The sequence below is a fragment of the Macaca fascicularis genome, chromosome 14, assembly GCF_037993035.2.
Source record: "Macaca fascicularis isolate 582-1 chromosome 14, T2T-MFA8v1.1".
NCBI lineage: Eukaryota > Metazoa > Chordata > Mammalia > Primates > Cercopithecidae > Macaca > Macaca fascicularis.
In genome coordinates, this window is record NC_088388.1 from 123,938,319 (window position 1) to 123,956,784 (window position 18,466).

Genomic DNA, 18,466 nt, shown 5'->3' on the forward strand with positions numbered 1-18,466 from the left:
ATCAGTGCCCACATATCGATTCAGTGGTGGGAACTTGGGCTCCACTTGTTTTGTAACTGGATTCTCTCGTCAGAATGGGGAACAGAGATGGGGACCCTTCCTGTATTTAGCAGGTGGTAGCTGCCAAGGCCCACACCTCCATACCCAAGACTCAAGGATAGACCAGGGCAGGGCTGAGAGGTCAGAGAACACTGCGTTGGCATGACTGATGGCGGCCGCTCCCCTCTCACCCACCCCTCCCTGTTTTGACTGCCTGGGCAGCTGGGAGAAGTTTTGGTTTGGCGGGGATTAGCGGGAGAGCTGCAGCAAGGGCCTGTGTTGAATGCTGATCCAGAAGCCTAATTTAATGATCGGCATACAGCTGGATTAATACATCCCAGCTGTCGAGGGACGGATGGAGGTGGGCTGCAGTCCTAAGGTGCTCAGCTCCCCAGAAGTCACCACTAAGCTGCTCTAGCCTTTGTGAGGTAGAAGGGAGACTCCACTTCCATATCTAAGGTCTTAGACAGAAGCCAGATACAGGGACTGCCCGAAGGCTCTCCTCTCTGAGGATCCTCCAGACTGTCACCATTTAAAATCTTCACATTTAGAGCAAAGGAATAATTTGTCCTGGGGAAGCTGCCATCTATTTGTAACCCTGGCAATCCATGAGTGAAATATCTGACGAGAAGCATCAGTGTCCATGGTGAACTGACCAGGTCAAGGTGTCAGGGTCTTCATGGCCTTGACGAAGCCACTAGGCTATGCCCAAATTGCCATTGGCCTTCCCCAAGCTGAGCTGGTTCCCGAGGAAACTGAGCTGGATGTGGGGCTAAGGGAGAGGAGCTCGGGCAGGGGTGGAGTTGGAGGGATGGGGGAGCTGGTGGAGGCCCCCAGAACAAAGGCTTCTGACTCTAGGGGGAGAGGCTGTTCTCTCCGGAGAGGGCTGGTATTTGAGGGCCTTCTGCCCACTCTTTCGGGCTTCTAGGAGGGGCTCCCTTGTAGGAATAGCTCTTCCATGCATGCCTGGCTGCTGGCACTTTCTGCAAACTTGCATTGGACCCCTGACTTCTTCCCTTTATCTTTTCGAGATATGGATCCCAGCTTCCTAGGGGGAGACTCTACTGCATTTCCCTTCAGAGTGTTCATATCCCTGAGAACCAGCCACTCTCTGAGACTCCACATCTTCAGGGAAGCAAAGCCTGATGGGGACATGGGTCAGGCACATCAGGGAATCCTGTCCAAAACAGAGCTCTCAGGAAACAAGGCCCACTCCCTCCTCATTCCTTTAGGTCTAATCTCATATGTTTGGACCACGTATGACTTGTTTCCTCACAACCTAGGCAGCTAAGCACACTTCTCCATCACCTCTTCAGAAACCCAGTTTCTTCCACAGGCAACAAATGGACAGTCTCTGATACCAAGTCCCCCAAATGAAAAAGGAAGCGAGACGCAGAGCCCTTCCTCTGAGACCCATGCGATCGTTTTAATAATGTTCCCGTTGTGCTAAGGGCTAGCAATGCCGAGCATAATCTATTCAAATGCACAGGAGAATCTCACTTTGGAAAATTAGGAATCTGCATTAAAAAATTCCCAAGCCCCGGACCTTCTTTATAATAAATTAGAATTTTTTTTCAAGGCAAGTTCTTAACTTGGCAATTTCATTTTTGAAGTTTGGGGAATAAAGTTATTAAAAATGAGGAAGGCCTTTTTTTTCTTCCCATTTTAGTAGAGAAACATTCATGGTTATGGCCTCGTGCTATTTGGGCACAAGCCAAGTGATACAATGGTTAAGCGGCTTCTAGCCCCTCGGTTCTGTTGCAGTCCATCCTGGAGAAATTTTGCGATTGTTTGTAAGGTCGTCACTCTGTTGATTGTGCACCGAAGGATGACTGTATGTTTAGAAAGTGCAAAAGCAGGCTGGGCACGGTGGCTCATGCCTGTAATCCCAGCCCTTTGGGAGGCCAAGGTGGGTAGATTGCCTGAGGTCAGGAGTTCGAGACCAGCCTGGCCAACATGGTGAAACTCTGTCTCTACTAAAAATACAAAAAGTAGCCAGACATGGTGGCACACGCCTGTAGTCCCAGCTACTTGAGAGGCTGAGGCAGGAGAATTGCTCGAACCCGGGAGGTGGAGTTTGCAGTGAGCCAAGATTGCACCACTGCACTCCAGCCTGGGAGACAGAGTGAGACTCCATCTCAAAAAAGAAAAAAAGAAAGTGCAAAAGCAACAGCCCAGTGGAACCCTCCCTGTGACCTACTTCTTCCTTCTGTTAGCTTCCTGCTAAATTCTGCCAGAGTAGCAGCACCCTCTACTGTCTTAACTACAGGACCCCAATTCCAGCATGCTGTAACTGGGTCCTTGATGCAGACCCTCACTTTGTGCCCTGAAGAGGTAGGGTTAAGTCACCAGGGTGGTGTAATTCTACCATGATTGCCTAATGACCACACTGTCTCTAGAGAAACCTGGATGTGAAATAGGCGTGTGATCCTCAGTTCAGTGCATTGTGTTGATTCCAGCATCACCCCGCTTCTGTTCTGCAGCTCTGCCATAGTGGCCTGGCTGTCAGCTGGACTTTCACAGCCCCGTCCTCCCACTGCCCCAGCATCCCCACTGACCCTTCCATTTGCTACTGTTTCTTTCCTCTCCTGCCTTGCTTAGTATCCTAGCAAGTGTCACTCCAGCCTCCCTCCCAGAATTTTCTTGGGAACACACGACCACCCTGTCACTCCTAGGCAAATACCTCTGATTCGTGTACTCTCAGAAATGTCACTCGAGACCTTCCTGTAACACCCATATGCAACATCACCCACCAAGCGAAGTTCTCACTTCTGTAGCTCCATCAGCCACTCTGGGGAGCCATCCGGGTTCACTAGTGAAGGCAACCACTTCACTCCCCTCACCTTCCCACACACAGAACACACTCTCATTATCAGCACCACCCCCCACAACTTTTCCTCAAACGCAGACACATACCTACCGTTCCAAAAATAGCTTTGCCCTTGGCTTATTAGCAAGATAAATATTGTATCTATTTGAGTATGTATTCAATGTTTAGGATGTTCAGTCTGCGTGTCCCCTGCATGTCAGCTGCATGAGCATTGGACTAGAAAGCAGAAATCCTGGTAGATCCTAGTCTGGCCCACTAGGCACAGCCCCTGTCGATGTGAAACTAAACTCAATGGATAGTTTAGGAACAAATTGATGGCTAGGTAGCTAGGTGCTTACGTAGCATTACTTGATGATGAGTGGCATTAAAAGGGTTTTGGCAGTTCACCAAGGATGCAGCCTCATTTTTGACCAGAGAGAGACAAGACAGGCAGTTAGAACTCCCTGTTGAGATCCGCTTTGGGAGACTCACTTTGGAAGGAAGTCAAGTGTTTGCTCAAGGTCCTTTGCAAAAGCTGCGTCCCTCCCATTCCCCCCACCCTGATCCTCTAGCATCTCTCAGAGTGGGGAGAATGGTGTCTGGGACTCCAGGACATGGCACTGAGATCTGGGGTCAGCACAACAGTGTCTCACTTACCCTTCAAGAGGAAGGCTAAAGCTGGGCCAGCCACACTGAGGAAGCCAGACCCGTCTCTCTGGACACCATCTTTCCCTCCCTGTCCCAGCACCATCCCCACTCCAGGTGGGGCCAGGGGAGGCAGATATCCTGGGGAAGCTGGATGGGATTTGATCAGTCATTAGGATCCCCATGCTGGTTTAATTAACTGGAGGCAAAAGGGGGTGGCTGGGGCCCCTGGCTGTGAGTGGCCTCCATCCAGGCCGTGCAGCGGTGACAGGCAGAAGCGGGTTCAAATGTTTTCACACTCGCTTTACATTCCTCTCATCTCTTTAAGGGCTGGAGCCCCCTGCCTTGCAGGTCCCTCTGCTCAGCTGCCTGTGAAACACATTCGCTTTGCAGCAATAGAGTTCATTCAGCAGCTTTGAAAGTTCCCCTAAGCCTTTTCTGTGATGGTGATTGATGGCTCCCTCTGCCCCTGGGGGCAACACCCCAGGGACCATATGGGGACCCACCTTCCCTTGCTTCGACTCACCAGAACAGACTCTTCTCTTTCTTTTTTCTTTTCTGCTGGGCCTTTCTTCTCTTTGTGCGCAGTGGCTTCTCTCTCTGCCTGCTTGAGCCACCCATGTCTTTAAGCTGGACACATCCCTGCACTCCCACTCACTCAAGACCTGGACTCTTCATTGTGTAAAAGGCAAAAACAACCTGCAGGTCTGACGGGGCCTTTATGCCCATTTGGAGGTGGTGGGTTGTCAGCATGGCTTTAAAGCTGGGGGAGAAACACTCTACTGGCCTGGGCTAGGTTTTTTATTTGATGAACTTACTATATTCTGATATTTACCAAAAACAGAGATTTTATTGTCTACCCCCTTGTCCCCAAGCAGGACAAATGCCCTAAACAGCTACAAAAATAGTTAATGGCCCTGGGATACAAAGCCTAAAATAAATCAGGGGACAGGCCATCCAAGTCAGCAGCGGGTCTGGGGAGGACCTTACGTGCTCCGCCTCCCTTTCCTGCGCCGTTGGTCTTAGTTGGTCTTTGGAAAGCTTTGGTGTGTGTGCGGCCTGGCAGGAGGCGGGTGGATGAGTTAGGGCCCCGGGACGCTCGCTGTTCTTGAAGTCTGTGATCTGAAGAGGAGGATGGAATGACTCAACCTCGTAGAAATTCAGGAATCAGGCCTTGTAATAAGAATTTGTATAATTCATCAGCTCCACTGCTGATGAATTATACAAATTCAGGCAAGTAATTTCAGAGCTGTTTCTTTCATTCACTCATGCATTCGATAAACATTGAGTGTATCCTGTGGACTGTGCAGACATTGTGCTGTGTACTGGGTTGCAAAATCAACGGAGTTCCTGTCCTCTTGGAGCTTAGAGTCCATATGGGGCCTTAGTTTCTGTGTTTGTAAAATGAGAGTAACTCTGCCCTCCCTGCTTTGCAAGACTGTTGAGGGTGTGGTTACAAAAAGTACAGTGGTGTTCCTCCACCCCTTTTCACCCGCACCCCAATTTCATTCTTCACTCAATCACCTGCACATCTCTAGCAGCCCAGATGGGATTGAACCTTAATTACTTTTTATTAGGAACATAATAGGCATGTCACATAGGTTTTACCAGCTATGAACACCCCTTACACACACGATACACAGACATGTGCACACACTGGGATTCTGGCGTGCCCTCTGAAAGGCCTATTGGAAATCACTGGTTTGGGACTATTACAAAAGGGAAGGATCTTCCAGAGGGAAGCAATGGGATGGGCAGGGGGCCATCAGTTCCCAGGAAAATGCACAAAGCTGGGAAGTGGAGTCCACAACTTTCCTCTTCTTAGCCTCCTGTCAGTGACAGCTCATTCACTGGAAATGCAGTTAGGAGCAGTGAATGTTCCATGAGTCACATTTTGTAAACCACCGCTTACAAACCCTTTTAAAATTAATCAGCTAACCAAAACCCCCATTGTACACCACGGAATAACTCTTCTGTGGCCTGTTCTATCCATTTGGCCCAAGATCAGAATGGAGGTGACCGAGGCCCACTGTTCCGAGAGCCTCTTTGAGCTACGTTGGGCTGCCTGGCTCTGCTGCCGGCCCTTCCTCTCCCTGGGCTAACTGGGTTGGGGAATATTTTGAGGAGCCCTCTTTGGCTTCTCCCAGGCTTTGAGATCCTGGAGGTCTTTAGCACATCCCTCATCATTGTCTCCTTGGGGTCATCCTTCGCTCATTTAACACGTGGGAGTGCACCGCGGGCAGGCATGGAAGCTGGGAGACCAGCCCACTCATGAGATGGACAAAGGGCCCAGTGTTGGGGTGCATTCAGATGAGGCAGGAGTCCAGTTTTCCGAGGCCTGGGGAGGGAGGAGAAGCAGGAAAGGCTTCTTGGAAGAGTTGAAGCTGCATCTGGGTGGGAGGCAGGCTGTGGGGGACATGAGGACAGTCCCTGCTGAGGCAGCTATGGGAGCAAAGGCAGGAAGGTGGACACCATCGGGCGTGCTCAGGCAACCAAGGGTAGGTCTGAGGCGATAGGGTAAGGGGAGGAGGGCTGGGCAGGTGCAAGGCTGCGAATCTGTGAGCAGCTTCCAGGAGTTTTGAAAGTTCCCTCAGCTTTTTCTGTGACTGTAATCGAAGGGTCTCTCTGCCCCTGGGGGCAACACCATATGGGGACCCACTTTCCCTTGCTTTGACTCATCAAAACAGACTCTTCTCTTTCTTTTTTCTTTTCTGCTGGGCCTTTCTTCTCTTTGTACACAGTGACCTCTCTCTCTGCCTGCTTGAGCCATCTATGTCTTTAAACTGGACATATCCCCGCACTCCAGCTCGCCTGAGCAGGCCCAGGTCTGGAGCGCTCTGGACTCTGTGCCCCACAACATTGTTCATGCCCCCTGCTGCCTCCTACCTATTAAGGCCAAACTTGGTGTTTACCAAGTGACCTCAAGCCCTGACCTCTTCGCGGGTCCTTGGCTTCTCTCCTGGTTGCCAGGAAACTGATCCGCACCTGGCTCGCCCCGACCTGGAGGGAGTGCCAGCCCTGCCGGGTCTGCCTGAAATCTCAGCGGCCCCTAGAGGGCCAGGCCTGGGCAGCCCCAGGGAGCCAGAACACAAGGTTTTGGCAGCTTAAGGGGGCCCTCCTGGGGCTGGCTGGCGCCCACTCTGCCATGTCAAATGGAGGGCTCGGAAGAGGGAATGTCCTCTTAGGAGTGTCTGTGTTTTTTTGTACTTTTAGTAGAGATGAGGTTTCTCCATGTTGGTCAGGCTGGTCTCAAACTCTTGACCTCAGGTGATCTGCCCACCTCGGCCTCCCAAAGTGCTGGGTTTACAGGCATGAGCCACCGTGCCCGGCATAATCCCAGCTATTCGGGAGGCTGAAGGAGGAGAATCACTTGAATCCGGGAGGTGGAGGTTGCGGTGAGCCAAGATGGTGCCATTGCACTCCGGCCTGGACAACAAGAGCAAAACTCCATCTCAAAAAAACAAAAAGAAAAAGGGAAAAAAGGAGTGTCTGTGCTGAGAAGATGCAGGCTTGGGTGTTCAGCGTTTTTGGAAAGAGACCTTGTGGGAGGTGTGTGGGGGTTTAATGGTCATAACGAGCAAGACCGTATGCGGAGGAGGGGTGGCGGGGGGCATAGGAGGTGTAGGGGCACTGGGGCTGGATCTGACCAGAGGGTGGGATTTGGATTTGATTCAGAGGAGAAATCTAGCAAAAGGAAGCATTAGAATTGCTTAGAAACCAAGGTTTGCTGGGCATCTGCTGCTTGCAATGCACCCTCACATATGGTCTCACAGTAGCCCTGGGAAGAGATATTAATAGCTCCATTTTTATCTGATGGGGAAACTGAGGCCTAGAGGAACTGAGTCCTTGCCTTGGGCATGCCACTCAATTCCAAGCTGGTAACACGTAAGGTAACCTTCTGTGACACCACGGGCCCCCTGTTCCTGCACTGGAACTCACACTTGCCTACTTCCCAGGGAGCTTATGCAGAATGGGTTCCTTCAGCAGGGGTGGCACCCATACTGGCAGGACCCCCAGGGCAGCCCACATGAGAGAAACAACAGCAGCCAGCTCTCAGGGTGTGGGCTGTAGGGTATGTGGATTATATTAACAATAACCGCCATATGCTGAATAGCTACTGAGTGCCAGCTACTTTGCATATAATTGTCTCATTTAATGCTGCACACCCTGTACCTTGAGTATAATTATTCCCATTTTATAGATGAGGATCCTGGTTGAGAAAGGTTGAGTAACTTGCCCAAATCACACAGGCAGGAGAGAGCCAAATACAAAGTAGAGATTCATCCCAGCACATCGTGCTCTGTGCCATTGTCTCCAGCTCTGGGCTGGACACCCAGTTCCCCCCAGTCGGTTATATGGTCAGGAACTGTAGACTTATCTTTTGTGGCCTGAGGATTCCGGGTCAAGGAGGTAAATCTGCAGCTAAAATGGTAGCATTCAATCGGACCTACCCACTCCGTACCAGTCATTCCTGATTCAACAGATATTTCAGATACTCTCTCTACCAGACACTGAGGCTATGACAGTAAACAGAAAAGCCCTGGTCCTGCCCTCAAGGATCCTACAGTCTAGTGAGGGAGGGAGGCGAGTGAGCAGACAGGTCGCAGCAGCATGCTGAGGGCCACGCAGGCCTAGGGGAGAGGAGCCTGACCCGATTCCGGATGCTCCGCCATCATCCCCTGGAGGAGACAGCCATCCCCATCATGGCGGTGGGAGGTAGGAGGCACCTCGCCTATTTTTCAGATGAGGAACCTGAAACCCTGGAAGGTAAAGTTACATCTTTAAGGTTGTAAGTGGTAAGGGTGAGATTCAAAACTAGTTCTGTCTGAAACGGACGCTTCTGCTCTCCCCAACGCCAACCATCTTCTATGGGTGCTGGAAAGACCTTGGTGTCAGCCTCACTTCTCAACCATCTGCTCCCACCTCCCATGAGCAAGATAGGAAGTCTGAAGGGAAGTTGGCAGGAGGCGGTAGCTGAATGCAACTTGGGCCTCCAGGCTCCAGAAGGCTTGAAGCCCCTGCAGGCAGGTTTCCTCTGGGCTCTCAGCCTCCAGGCTCCTCGTAGCTTCGGAGGGAAGTCGACCCAGCTTTGAGCCACCTTTGGTTAATAAACCAGCTGTGCCTTCCTACCTGGGTTCCGCGTGGGAGAACTGTTTCTGGCACCATCATTGTTGGGAGAATGATTTGAACTCGTAGGGGAGAGGTTTGTTGAGGGAGTGGGACAAACTGGAACCAGCAGTGAGGACGGGGTGGACGAGATAGAGACTTAGAACACGTGCAGAGGCGGAGTGAAGTTTCATTCTAATTTGAGCCCCCCACACCTCCTGCCTCTTTTTTCACAGAGTGGGAAAAAAATCTTTCCATTCTCCTCGTCAAAGAAAAGTAATTAAATGCTCCAATTCATATAGTACGATTAGTCAGAAGGCCCTCTGTGGGCTTCTGTTTTCTCATCTGCGAAATGGAGATGATGATAACCTACTGTGCAGGATTATTGTGAAACATGAAAGCCCACATAGCTTTTTTCTCTTTTTTGTTTTTTTTTTTTTTTTTTTTTTTTTTTTAGAGACAGGGTCTCGCTCTGTCTCCCAGGCTGGAGCACAGTGATACGACTGTAGTTCACTGAAGCCTAGACTTTCTGGACTCAGGCATCCTCCTGCCTCAGCCTCTGGAGTAGCTGATGCTACAGGCACACACCACCACATCCAGCCTATTTACTTTACTTTTTGCAGAGTTGGGTTCTTGTTTTGTTGTCCAGGCTGGTCTTGAACTCCTGGCTTCACGCAATCCTCCCGCTTCAGCCTCCCAGAGCACTGAGATTGCAGATTACAGTGGCGTGAGCCTCTGCACCGAGCCCAGAAATATTTTATTAGCTTATTAGAACAAAACATGTCACTCTTCCCTACAATTGGAAAAAGATAGTGCTTTACAGAAAAGAAGAATCTGTGGGGGTTTTGCGTGTCATTGAGGGCAAGTAAGATCTTCCCAGCACCCCTTAAAACACACCAGGGAGCATCTCCTACTCATTTTCATGAGTAGAAGACCAGACTGCCAGCGTGGCTGGATCTCTCAGCCCCACCCAGATTTTACACACCTGCATATACATCCGAAAACTCCCAACTCTTCCCACTCCTTTTTAGAATGGGAAAAGAAAGAACCTTCAAACCAAGAATCTGATTCAAACCAAGAATCAGGGTTTCCTTAGCTGCAAGCTTAAGGCAGAACTGGTTCTGGCTAGATGGCAGAGAGAAGTCCAGTGGTTATAGCATCTACAGGAGGGAAGTGCATGGAGGTGATGGCCCCAGGGTATTTGCCCCAAGAAAGAACTCTAGGCCAAGAGAGGACATGGGAAGCACAGAACCCACTTCAGCCTCCCAAAGCACTGGGATTGCAGGTGTGAGCCACTGCACCCACTCCAGAAATATTTTATTAGCATGTGTGTAGGTGCTGGCACAGTGTCACGTCTGATAGGGGCCTCCACAGGGAATGCTGCCTCCTGCCCCACCAGTAACCATTGTCTGGTTCTCTTGATTAATCAGCACAACATGCAGAGTGAGTATTATCTCCTGCATTTTACAGATTAGGAAACCAAAGAGATCAGGAAACTTGTCCCAAAACACGTAGCTAATAATTGGCAGAGGAGCATCAAACCCAGGGCCGGATCCTCTGCTCTTTCCATTCTCTGAGGCTTTTCTGATCTCCCAGGCAGTTCTCAGGACATTGTTCAACGTTGCCTGAGCTTCCCCTCGTTGAAAAGGGACAGTCCTCCATGCCTGCACTGATGCCTACCTGTCCCTTTCCCTAGCGGGCTGCCAGGGCAGGGTCTCCAGAGTGCTCTGAGGGCTCCTTGGAGAAAAGCTCCAAATCTGGAGTGGCCAGTTCTGAGACCAGCTGTGAATGCACCAAGTGGCCTCCTGCAGTGGATAAGATGAGTTTCTTCCCATGCCAGACCAAAAAGAATGGAAGAAAGCTACTTGGGGAAAAACTGAAATTAGAGATGTGCTAGTAAATATTTAACAACTTGCTCTCTGAGAGTGGGGGTGGGGAGTGCCGGGGCAAGCCCTGATTTGCAGCATTTGCCAATTTCCATGGTGTAAATGCTCCCACCATGGCCAATTTCAAGCTCCCAATGTGATGTCAACCAATTTGCAAAATTTCTGAAGATTTAACAATTGGCTTTCACAGGCCAGAACAAGGTGGTTTCAGCCCACTGCTTAATAGCCACGGCCTGCGCCTGGTTCACACCTGAGCCTACTTTTTAGACTGTGCTACCCAGTAAATTCCCCCCCAAAAATTCAAGTTATTCCCATCCTCCTGGCCCCCAAGCCCTGTGGACAGCTGCAGGTCCTCTCCCTTTGAGCTCCAATTCTTGGGAAGTGGATATTTCTGGCTAGAAAAAGAAACCTATTTGGGGATAAACACTCATTCTCCAAACCTGCAGGAAATGCACAGTTTGCTGACTTGGCCCCCATGAGCTATATAAATTTGAGTCATCGTCCTCCTCAGACCAGCTCTGCTGTCTTCTTCCCATACTTCTGCCAGTCACAGCCTCTCAGCTGGGGCCTCTTAGGACACTGGCAAGTGACCGCTTTTGATTTACATTTTATTCTGAGGTTTCCTCTTTCACCCACCAGGGCCTTCCCCACCCACCTTTCCCCGAACTCCTGCCTAGGAGGGGGACTTCATCCTGCTTCATCCCTCTTCATCCCAGGAGCTCAGCTAACAGGAGCCGTTTGTGGATTCCTTCAAGGACATGAGGAAACTTACTCCTAGTGGGCAGAGCAGAGCACACTCTTCCCCCTACATGTCACCCTCAAACGAGCTGTGCAGATGTAGCTATGCCTTGCTTTATGGCAGAAGTACATTCCGGAAATCTCGTGTTTAATAATAACAACCTCTCCTCCATCTGTGAAGCGCTCTAGAGTTTCCAAAGCACTTTTACATACTACACATCGTCAAATCCGAGCCTCACACCAGCACTGTGTGGTGGGTGGTGATTATTAAAACACCCTCATGGTGTCTGAGCCTGTTGGAGTTGGAGGGGACTTCAGCTATCATGTAACCCAGCCACCCAGCTGAAGCTCCCATGTTCTCCACAGTGGCCCAGCTGGTCAGTCCGACTCTACTTGGCCTCTGCAGTGGCAGGAAATTCACCTGGAAAGGGAAGCAGCCCATTCCAGCCTTAAAGAGTTGGGGGATTGGAAAAGTATTATTTAGGTTGTCTCCTTGTTATAGATCAAATGCATTGCTTGTAGTTCAGCCCTTCAAGTCATACAGAACTGATATAATCAAATCCCCTCATTCAGATATTCAAAGGGGGCTTTCATGTCTCCTCTTCTCCCCCATCCTCCAAATCTTGCTTATATATTCCAGGTTCCTTCAAATATTCCTCATACAACGAAGTACCGAACCCCTTTACCATCCTGGCCGACTCTGCTTTGAATGTATTTTCACGTACTTGTTTAATCAGAGTAGTGCAAGACCAGAAGTTTCTGCATGCTGTGAGCAATGCCTCTGTTAATGCATCCTCAGCTAGCATTAGTTTAGGTTGGATTTTTTTGACAAACACATTACACTTTTGATACACTGAGCCAGCTGTCAACTAAAACACGGCTATTAAGCCATGTCTCTCCCTCCCTGCACTTCAATATTGGTTTTTCTTGGCCCAAATGTTAAAAGTGTTAAAGTTTAACTTATTAGATGAAGATTAATCTTATCAGATTTAGCCCCTTGCCAAAATCTGTAAAGATCTTTTGGATCCCAGTTTCACGGCATTCGTAAATTTGTTGAGCATTTTTTTAGACGTTCTCTAAATCACTGATTAAAGTGCTGAATAAGAGGATAAGGAGGAAGCATGTGACACTCTTTTGGAAACCTGCCCCAAACATATCTATCCTTTAATTGTCATCCCTTGGGTGTAGTTTGCTAATCCATGCAATTGTCCACCAGGCTGCGTCTCTCCACGTTTTCTGCCAGGCTATCATGGGAAATACCTTGCTGAGGTCGCTTACACCATATTTTCCTGATCTGCAAGCTTAATGATCATGTCAGATCCACAAACTGAGCTTTCTGATAGCAGTCTCTCATCTTTGTGATCCCAGTGCCCAGCATGGTGCCTGGTACATGGCAGGGACTCAAGAAGTATTTGAAGAAATGATCAGTTGCGTTAGTGAATGAAGGGATGAATCTGGCCCAGATAAGTGTGAAGATGACTGGGTTTTAGTTTTTTTCAGAATTCACTTTCTTTCTCTATTTTGAAAATTGGAACAGCATTTGCTTCTACTTTCTTTCTTACAGCACCTCCTTAATACTCATGAATTCCAAAAGGTCACCAATTTTCTTACTGATGAGAAAATAGGAGCTTAGGGCCGGGCGCGGTGGCTCACGCCTGTAATCCCAGCACTTTGGGAGGCCGAGGTGGGCGGATCACAAGGTCAGGAGATCGAGACCACGGTGAAACCCCGTCTCTACTAAAAATACAAAAAATTAGCCGGGCGCGGTGGCGGGCGCCTGTAGTCCCAGCTACTCAGGAGGCTGAGGCAGGAGAATGGCGTAAACCCAGGAGGCGGAGCTTGCAGTGAGCCGAGATCGCGCCACTGCACTCTAGCCTGGGCGACAGAGCGAGACTCCGTCTCAAAAAAAAAAAAAAAAAAAAAAAAGAAAATAGGAGCTTAGGAAAGTTAAAGAATTTGCCCAAGGTCAAAGGCTAATAGGGGGAGACGGTAGGATTCAAGCAATTGTCTTCTGGCTTCCAGGCACCATGATGCTATGTCTAGCCTCTTACCCACTGAGATTGGAAAGGCTCCCCTAGATCAGCCAACAGTGGCAAGGGTATTTCTGCCTAATAAACAATGATACAATCTAGGAAAGCAGGTACATTTCTTTTACAGTCTCAATCTCATTCACCATCCATCATTCATCTATTCATTGATTCAACAAATATTTATTGAACACCTACTAGTGCCAGGCTATTCTGGGCCCTACGAATTCAACTGTTACAATCACTCCATGAGTTTACGTTTTAGCTGGGAGTGAAGAGAAAATCAATAAGCACATAAATATAGAATATGGTCATGGTAAGGGCTATGAAGAAAAATAAAGCAAAAGGCGGAGGGGCTGTATGGTACTCCAAAGAGGTGGCATCTGAGCGGAGATCTAAATGAAGAGATCTAAATGAAGACATGCAAATGTCTTGGGGATATATGCACCAGCAATGCTTGTATTCACAGAAGTATAATACTTTTTCTTCCAGAAAGCAGGGACCTAGATTCATATGATGAACTTTGCAACTATAAAATATCTGATTCTTTCAAGGCACGTTCATTCATTTATTTACTCACTCATTTTCTCCGCAAGTATTTTTAATAAGCATCAAACTTTTTACTAAGTATGTGTCAGTTGGAAGCTGTCTATGAAGGAGGGAACAAGGCCTCAGAGGAGAAGACAGATAAGTACATGAAGCCCAACACCACATGTGGGGAGAGCTACCATCGTACTATGGACAGGGTGGTATAAGAGATCAGTTGAGGCTTATCATCATTCACACTTTTAGACATTTCTTTGACTGAAGGAAATAAAAAAGCATGAAACTCCATAATGATGGTTTTTTAAAAAAATTAAATCGTTGAACCATTTCTTTAAACAAAACCTTAGATAGAAAATCTAATAGATAGTATTAAAAGGAGTTGCTCTGGTTGGTACAAAATTGCCGACCTCGGGACACCTTCATAAACATGTCACAGATTATGAAAACCCCTGCCCTAAATATTTGTTATGGCCAAGAACAAGAATCTGTCCATTGCCCACCAAAGACTGCTTGTCTTGAAGTGGCCAGGTAAACCAAATTTGGAGAGCCATTCAGTCGTCAGTCAAAACCCCTGGGACCATTGCCTGTGGCTTGCATTAAAGGGAATAAATAAAGCTGTGTCCAAATAACAGCTGATTCAACTCCTTTATTCCTGCTTTTCAAAGTCATCAAATCAACTGTATGATGGTCCAAATGACTCATAAGCACAATTTAAAGGGTTCATCCTATTGTTTTTTTCTCCTTCTGGGCAAGGGTTACCATATTTGCATTAAGAGTCATCTCTTTTCAGAGTGTGCTGGGCATCTCCTGGTTTGGGATGGCCTGAAGTTGTTTTCTAGAACATGCTCATTTGAAGAAAGCCAGCTTTTCTCCCCACTGTAGCACACGTACGAATGGATGCTCATTGTGTGCTCACAGTTCTCTTGCCCACATGCTGTCTTCAGGGCACAGCACAGGCCAAGGCAGACCTCACACTACAGCCTGGAGACCAGTACCTTGGCCATGCTAACCCACCATCTCCCCTTTCTTCTCTCTGCAGATGACGGCAACCGCCCAGCCACCCTCCAAGGCCCAGGCTGTCCACATCTCTGCCCCCTCAGCTGCTGCCAGCACACCTGTACCCAGTGCCCCCATCGACCCCCAGGCCCAGCTGGAGGCTGACAAGCGAGCTGTGTACAGGTAGGAGACACTTCAGCTGTGTCTACAGCCCTCAACCAGCTTCAGGCCCAGCTCAGTTGTGAGTGAGAATGCAGGCCAAAGGGTGGGCTCAACAGAGATGACGGCCAATAGCTATTCTCTCTCGGCCTCCTTCTCTCTCTACTTAATCCAGGAACCCCTCAGCTGGCCACAGTGACTCTAGCTTTCTGGAAATGTCTAGGGAGGGATATGGAGGCCTAGGCAGCATTTTCCAAGAGCAGCACTTCCTATCTCAACCAGGCAGATGACCCCTAATGGGTATCAGAAACCCTCCGCTCAGTCAAACAGGCAGCTGCCTCAGGACCCTGTCCTCGCCCTGTGCCCCATTGTTGCTTTCCCTCCATCAAGCCCACCAGAGCTTGGCGGACCTCTGACCGCACCCTCTAGGACTTGGCAGTCCACAAACTTTAGGAGGCATGAAAATCACAGCGAGAGCTTGTTAAAACACGTGGTCTGGGCTCCATCCTCAAAGATGCCAAATCAGTAGATCAAGCTATAGGAAGAGGGATATGCATTTTTTAAAAGCATTCCAGGTGAATCTGATGCGGCTGGTTATTGGACCACACTTGGATCCGTGGTAGTCTTTGTTTTTAAATAATAGGTATTGGGTGTGATTGTAGGTTATGGCACTTTTCCCCAAGAAGGGGAGTTTGCTGAGGACAGGCAGCTTGTTTTGTCTTGTTCTGCATCTGCCCCACGCATCCAGGGCTGAGTCCTGAATGTTGCAGAGGGTGGGATGGGGCTCAGGGAAATGCCTCTCTCCTTGATGAACTCCTGTTCTTGTACATAGTTGGGGAGGAAGATGCTGTCACCTGAGAACAGGCCTGAATGAGGTTCCTACAGGGACTTTGGTTATCATATCCACTAAGAATATGATAACCCAAGGTGGGGACTAAGGTGCCCAAGTCTGCACTCAGTATTGAGGCTGGACCCTTGCTCACATTCCCTTGTGGGAGCTTATATGTTCACATGCATCAGCAAGCATGGCTCGCCTCTGGCTGGGCACACACTGCAGCAGGTGCAAATGCCAGTAACACGTGGAATGATTCACCCAAGACTAATGAATAGGAAGATTTATTTCTTTCTGACTCCTCCCCCACCACCCCAATGACAGCGCCTTTATGGTAATGGTGGTAATTAGGGCTGTTATTCTCATTCTCATCGGCATTATTTTTAGTTCCTCAGATAAGCCAAATGCCTCTAATACCAACAGTTGGGAGTCCAGAGCAGTGGCCTCTGATCACGGATCCTGGCACTGGGGGCCTCCTGGGCCCAGCAGAGGGACAAAACACAGCACCCGTGCCCTGACCTGCGAAACACATAGGCCAGGCCCGGCTGCCTGCCGGTGGAGAGCTCTGGCTTGGGCCCCAAAGAACTCCAGGACCAGGTCATGGTACCTGTCAGGGAGACTGTAAGAAAGGTCAAGCTAGCCACCCCAGTGTGGGATGGGCCTCCTTCCCTCGGCCTTTCCCTCTTTACACTCTCTTATTGAATCCTTACTATTCCTATGTGCAGGCTGTGCTAGACTCCAGCAGAAGGAGGGCCAAGGTACAGGCTCTTCCCTCCGTCTCTCCAGGCACCGTCTCATGTGCAAACAAGAAACCAGAGCTACGTGGTCAGAGCAACGGGGAAGGCTTCACATAGAAGGCAATATTTGAGTTTGGTCCTAAAGGTTGAGTAAGAGACCCCACTAGGTGGAGAAATGGGGTGGGAGAGGACCTTTCAGGAATAGCCAGTGGCCAGAGAAGCTGGCAGTGGAGAGGTGAGACTGCACAGCCACCTGTAATTAACCCGGGCAAGGTGCGGTGGGCTTGTGCTTTTGTGGGGAGCATAAGGAGGGAAGGGAGTAACATGGCCTCTGAAAACCGCCCAACAGCCTGATGACATATGCTTGTCATACTCTATTTGGAGCATTGCTACTCAAAGTATGGCCTGTGGACTCGCAGCATCACATCACCTGGGAGCAGATTAGAAATGCAGGCTCTCAAGGCTCACTCAGGCCTAAGGACTCACAATCTGAATTTTCACAAGATCCCAGGGGATTCCTATGCATACTGAAGACTCACCTCGCAGCTGCTCAGACCCCTGGGACAGCGGCCTGTAGTGAGCATAGATCATGGTCGAGAAAGACCCCCAGATGAGTGGTGTAACAGACAGTTTTTAGAAACCTAGGTTTGAGTCCCACCTCCACCGTGTCCTAGCCTCTCCGAGCTTTCATGTCCCGATGGAACTTAAGCAGCAGACTTGATAAGAATCAAAGAGATGGCCCATGGAGGCACCTGGCCCCGCGTCTGGCACCAAACAGATGGGTTTATTAGGTCCTCACCAATGGGAACCATGGGTTCCAAAGCCCTTCTCACAATACCAGGCATGTACCCTACCCAGGCCAACCTGCAGGAGAGGTGGGTCACCGCTCCCATGGGAGCCATCACATGAATGTCACTTGAAATATGGCCTAGACCTTTCTGCAATTAACACTTCTTCCTACTCCCCTTCCCTCCTGGGCTTTATCTTCTCCCACGGGGCTGACTACCTGCAACCCTTGGTGTTTGCCCAAAGTATGTCTGCAGCTGTCTGACGTGGAAGAGGGAATCCCAGGCAAATCCTGTGGCTGCCCCAGCACCTCAGGACACCGAACTGACAGCAGCAGCATGCTGGCTTCCCATCTCTCCAGTCCTGCTGCTGCCTCCTGGCCCGGCAGCCCCGGGATTGTCTCCTACAACCACACCTCTCCCATTAGTACCAGCCGCCCTCTCTGCAGCCATTGCCCCGGGATGACCGGGGAGGGAGCTCAGCCTCCTGTAGGGTCAGGTAATTTTAATTAGATTTGCCTGCCTGGGGCAGCCTGGCTGCTCCAAAGCACATCGGGGAGTCAGCATTTCATGTCAATAAATGTAACCAGACCCTTTCCATTCAGATGAGTGCCCCACACCAGCTTTTGGGAGCCCCCATCATGGCCCCTCCTAGAACCACAGATGAAGGAAGAGTGAGGGTGGCCCCTCCCTGCCTAGGGCCCTGCTGGGTGGCAGAGGGACAGTGTGACAAAGGGGAGGGAGCCTGCCAGTGCCCGGGAGGTTTTATTTGTGTATGAGGATGTGTTAATGAAATGTACTAGTTCCCTTCTGATGTGGAAACTGTGGGGTGGGGGACGGAGGGCAGCGTCTGTCTTTAATTGGATCATACCAGAGCATCATCTGGACTAATCAGCAAAGCAACCAGGGGCTCCCGCTCAGATTAATGATTGCAGTCTAATCCGAGCAGATCCCATGATTGGATACACATCGCGGGTAATTGTGTTTGTGGCCCAGGAGCAGCGCTGAGAGGGGGTCCAAAGAGGGGAGGCCAGTGGAGTGAGGGACCACAGGTTTGAACCTCCCAAACCTCAGTTCTCTCCTCCCCCAGCCCCCACCTCAACCCTGGGGTTTTCTCTCAAAGAAGTTCAAGCTTAGCTTGAACCACAGTGCCCATCTGCC

General features: G+C 49.6%; 1 protein-coding gene across 22 annotated transcripts in view; it reads left to right on the forward strand.

Moving 5' to 3' along the window:
* Nucleotides 1-18,466, forward strand: part of PKNOX2 (PBX/knotted 1 homeobox 2) — a 330,969-nt gene that overhangs the window by 250,734 nt on the left and 61,769 nt on the right. For all 22 annotated transcript variants that reach the window (XR_012423869.1, XR_012423871.1, XR_012423870.1 and 19 more), the window contains one exon: nucleotides 14,836-14,975. Coding sequence is in view for 15 of the 22 variants with exons in the window: in XM_074015554.1 (XP_073871655.1) it covers nucleotides 14,836-14,975 (140 nt within the window). In the remaining 7 variants the exon portion in view is untranslated. The remainder of the gene's footprint in view (nucleotides 1-14,835; nucleotides 14,976-18,466) is intronic.